At 34.3% G+C, this 3,207-nt stretch overlaps 1 protein-coding gene across 1 annotated transcript; it reads right to left on the bottom strand.

The window, feature by feature from the left end:
* Positions 1–276: 276 nt before the first annotated feature.
* Positions 277–853, bottom strand: LOC149402412 (uncharacterized). Its single transcript, XM_089608366.1, has 2 exons — positions 776–853; positions 277–597 (listed from the first exon to the last, which is right to left on the bottom strand). Exons 1-2 carry the CDS (start codon positions 851–853, stop codon positions 277–279), a joined length of 399 nt encoding a protein of 132 aa, XP_089464492.1.
* Positions 854–3,207: the final 2,354 nt, after the last annotated feature.

Raw genomic sequence — 3,207 nt, 5'->3', positions numbered from 1 at the left:
TAATCTTTGTAGACACAAAAATAATTGAGAAATTGCTTCATTTGTCACCAATTTCATAACATTTTCTCACTTTCTACCAAAAGACTAACTGTTAATAATACATTCAGATAATAAAGAATATTAAACAGAGTGCATCATTAACAACAACACGAATCTTGTTGGAAAGGTAAGATTGGAATAATAACACTTTTTTTTTATTGGGAATGAAAATTATAACATGAAAAAAAAAACAAACAAACGGGTAACAAAAATTTAACAAATATAATTAAACGAAAACTAAACAGCTTTGCAACCCCTTTTGTTGTGACCCGGCTTCCCACAACTTCCACAACGTACATGGTATGGTTGGAAAAGCTCATGTTTGGATCGATATCTCTTCATCTTCGGACGACCAGATTGCCGCTTTAAAATTGGTGGTGGAATTACTTCGTCGTCATCCAACAAATTCCAATCACCATCGTGTTCTATTGGAAACACATCTTGTGAGTAGGTAGCTTCATAGTTCTTCTGTGTGTAGTAATCAGGCACAAAGTCAATTGGCTTCAAATTCCTCCGATACAACGCAGCGGCCGCATGAGTGCAAGGAAAATCATCTAACTGCCAAACACAACAAGTACATGTTTTGTTCGCAATATCAACAATCCTGTGGAAACTACCCTCGAACACCTCGAACTGGTTATCATTAATGATATTGACCTACAATTCTATAAACAATTAACAATTACTATGCATAATTAATAATGATTTCACAAAAAAATCACAGAAATATACTTACCTCCATTGTTCTTGAATACTCTTCAGAATTGAATAAAGCTCCAAAACCAAGTTCAGTAAGACCCGATGACAACGCCATCTTTGGAATCAGTGCCCATTTTCGTTGAACCATTTTTGAACTTTACAACGCCAATACAATACTAAACAAGCCACGGGATAGCTGCGAGCTTCCTTTAGCACCGAGTTTAAACATTCGGAAATGTTAGTCGTCATAACATTGAATCTCCTACCCGGGAAATGACTTCGAGACCATAAAACAGGATTTGCATCCAGGAGATAACTTTTTATGTTAGGGCTTGTCTCACCAATTGCATTCAACCAGTAATTGAAATCTTTGTGCGTATAAGCCTTAGCACAATTATAGAATAGTGGCTGGATAAAAGATTTACCAAACTTTGCTTTAACGTTTGCCCACAAGTGTTGCATACAAACAGCATAGGTTGCCTCCGGAAAAACGTTGTGGACAGCTTTCGGGATCGATGAATTCCTATCAGAAACAATTACCAACTCATCTCTGACACCGAACGCAGCACGAATGTGAGTCATGAACCAATGCCAAGCTCTGTCATTCTCAGAATCAACGATCGCAAATGCCAACGGAAATAAATGGTTATCTCTGTCTTCAGCCATGGCCAATAGCAAAGTCCCATGCGATTTTCCTTTGAGAAAAGTGCCATCAACAGATATTACCGGGCGGACATACTTCCATCCATGTATTGAAGCACCAATGGCTAAGAAAAAGTATTTGAAATTCCCATCATCATCGGTTTCAGTAAGCGTGTATGTTCCTGTTATTCGTGGCATATAACTATTAATAATACATTCAGATAATAAAAAGTAATAACCGAATTGCAGCTGTCATTATCCCACAGATAATTACTGCTAATAATACATTCTGATAATAAAAAGTAATAACCGAATTGCAGCTGTCATTATCCCACAGATAATTACTGTTAATAATACATTCTGATAATAAAAAGTAGTAACTACTATACCTGGATTTTTTTCCTGAATCATCGATCCCACAGTAGGTAAATGTGAATATGACTTCTCAAAATCACCCCGAAGATCATTCAAAACTTTCGCACGCGCCTTCCATGCCTTGAAATAACTAATCTCCACTTTGAATCGGGTACGCATAATCTCCGCCACACCCTGTGGTGTAATCATGTCCGCCATACAACCCGAAAAGTCAGGTTTGAGACACTTACTGATGAGGGAGGCTGAAGCTTGTTTATGGCGATGAATAATATTCTTCCCAAAACAAGAATGGACTTTCAATAAAGTCCTAATTACCCAGAATTTAGAATCCGAACAAATATTAGCATTCAACTTCCAGGAACAGTCAGAATTAATACATGTGACACTATACCGTGTCTTGCTCGATCTCTTAACTCTAAACTGAAAATTGTTTCTCATAGCCAACATACTAATCGCCATAACCAAAATATTTTTACTCATAAACAGATTATTGACATCAAAATCAACGTTCATGGGTAAATTTTTCAAAGACTTGTCATCAACCAAAACAATATCACCGTGAAATTCATCATGATCAGAGGATAATGAATTGGCTTTAGAGAAACACTGACGATCAAAAATCTTCACTGCAAAAAACATAAAACACCAACAACAAATGATTATTAAATTGCCTTAACTGATATACATCACAACCGAAAAAACATGATCACGTAACGAAATAACATACCTGACTCGCTAAATTCCATACTTGAACCATCCATCATGAAAAAGAAACTGAGAAGACCTTACTGTTCGATTGACCTTTATTTTTTTTTTTAAGGAAAATAGTAAATAGGCGCTGAGTTTACTGCTAGTGCTAGTGTGGAAAAACGAAATTAAACGTTCAAAATCTAACTTCTGCGATTATAAAGGAAAAATTCAAAAAAGAAACAAAACAATAACGTGTTGCGATTTTAAAGGACGAATTCAAAAAGGAATGTCAACCACAACGTGATAGCTGAACGTGATAAACTGAATCTCTATAAAAAAGGAAAAAATCAGTCAAATAAACACGTAATAAACAGTTTTAAAAATCTGTCAAATATACACGTATCACTTTTTCATAACTTTTCAAAATAAATTCGTTTAAAACAGGAAGGTTATAATAGATATTTCAATCTACCAAAATCAATGACACGTAAGGGAACTGGCTATTTTTCAAAAAAATCTCAAACGTGTGACAATATGAAATTGTTAAGTTTTAAGTGGCTTACTACGTTAGAAATCTCTTTATTTTATTTTCATATAATTTTACCGATATTTTTAATGAAATTGTGAACAACTCATAAAAATTGAAATGAAACTGTAATGTTTTAATAAACCCATGTTTAATAAAGTTTAATAAAACTTTAAACAAAAAGACAAAAACTATAAAAATGATGTATTTTCAAAATAAAACGTTATATTATCAGA

Source organism: Urtica dioica, chromosome 3 (genome assembly GCF_054948205.1).
Source record: "Urtica dioica subsp. dioica isolate 48M chromosome 3, U.dioica_male_clone48M_v1_H2, whole genome shotgun sequence".
In the NCBI taxonomy this organism is placed as follows: domain Eukaryota; kingdom Viridiplantae; phylum Streptophyta; class Magnoliopsida; order Rosales; family Urticaceae; genus Urtica; species Urtica dioica.
This window is presented reverse-complemented; position numbering and strand designations above follow the sequence as displayed.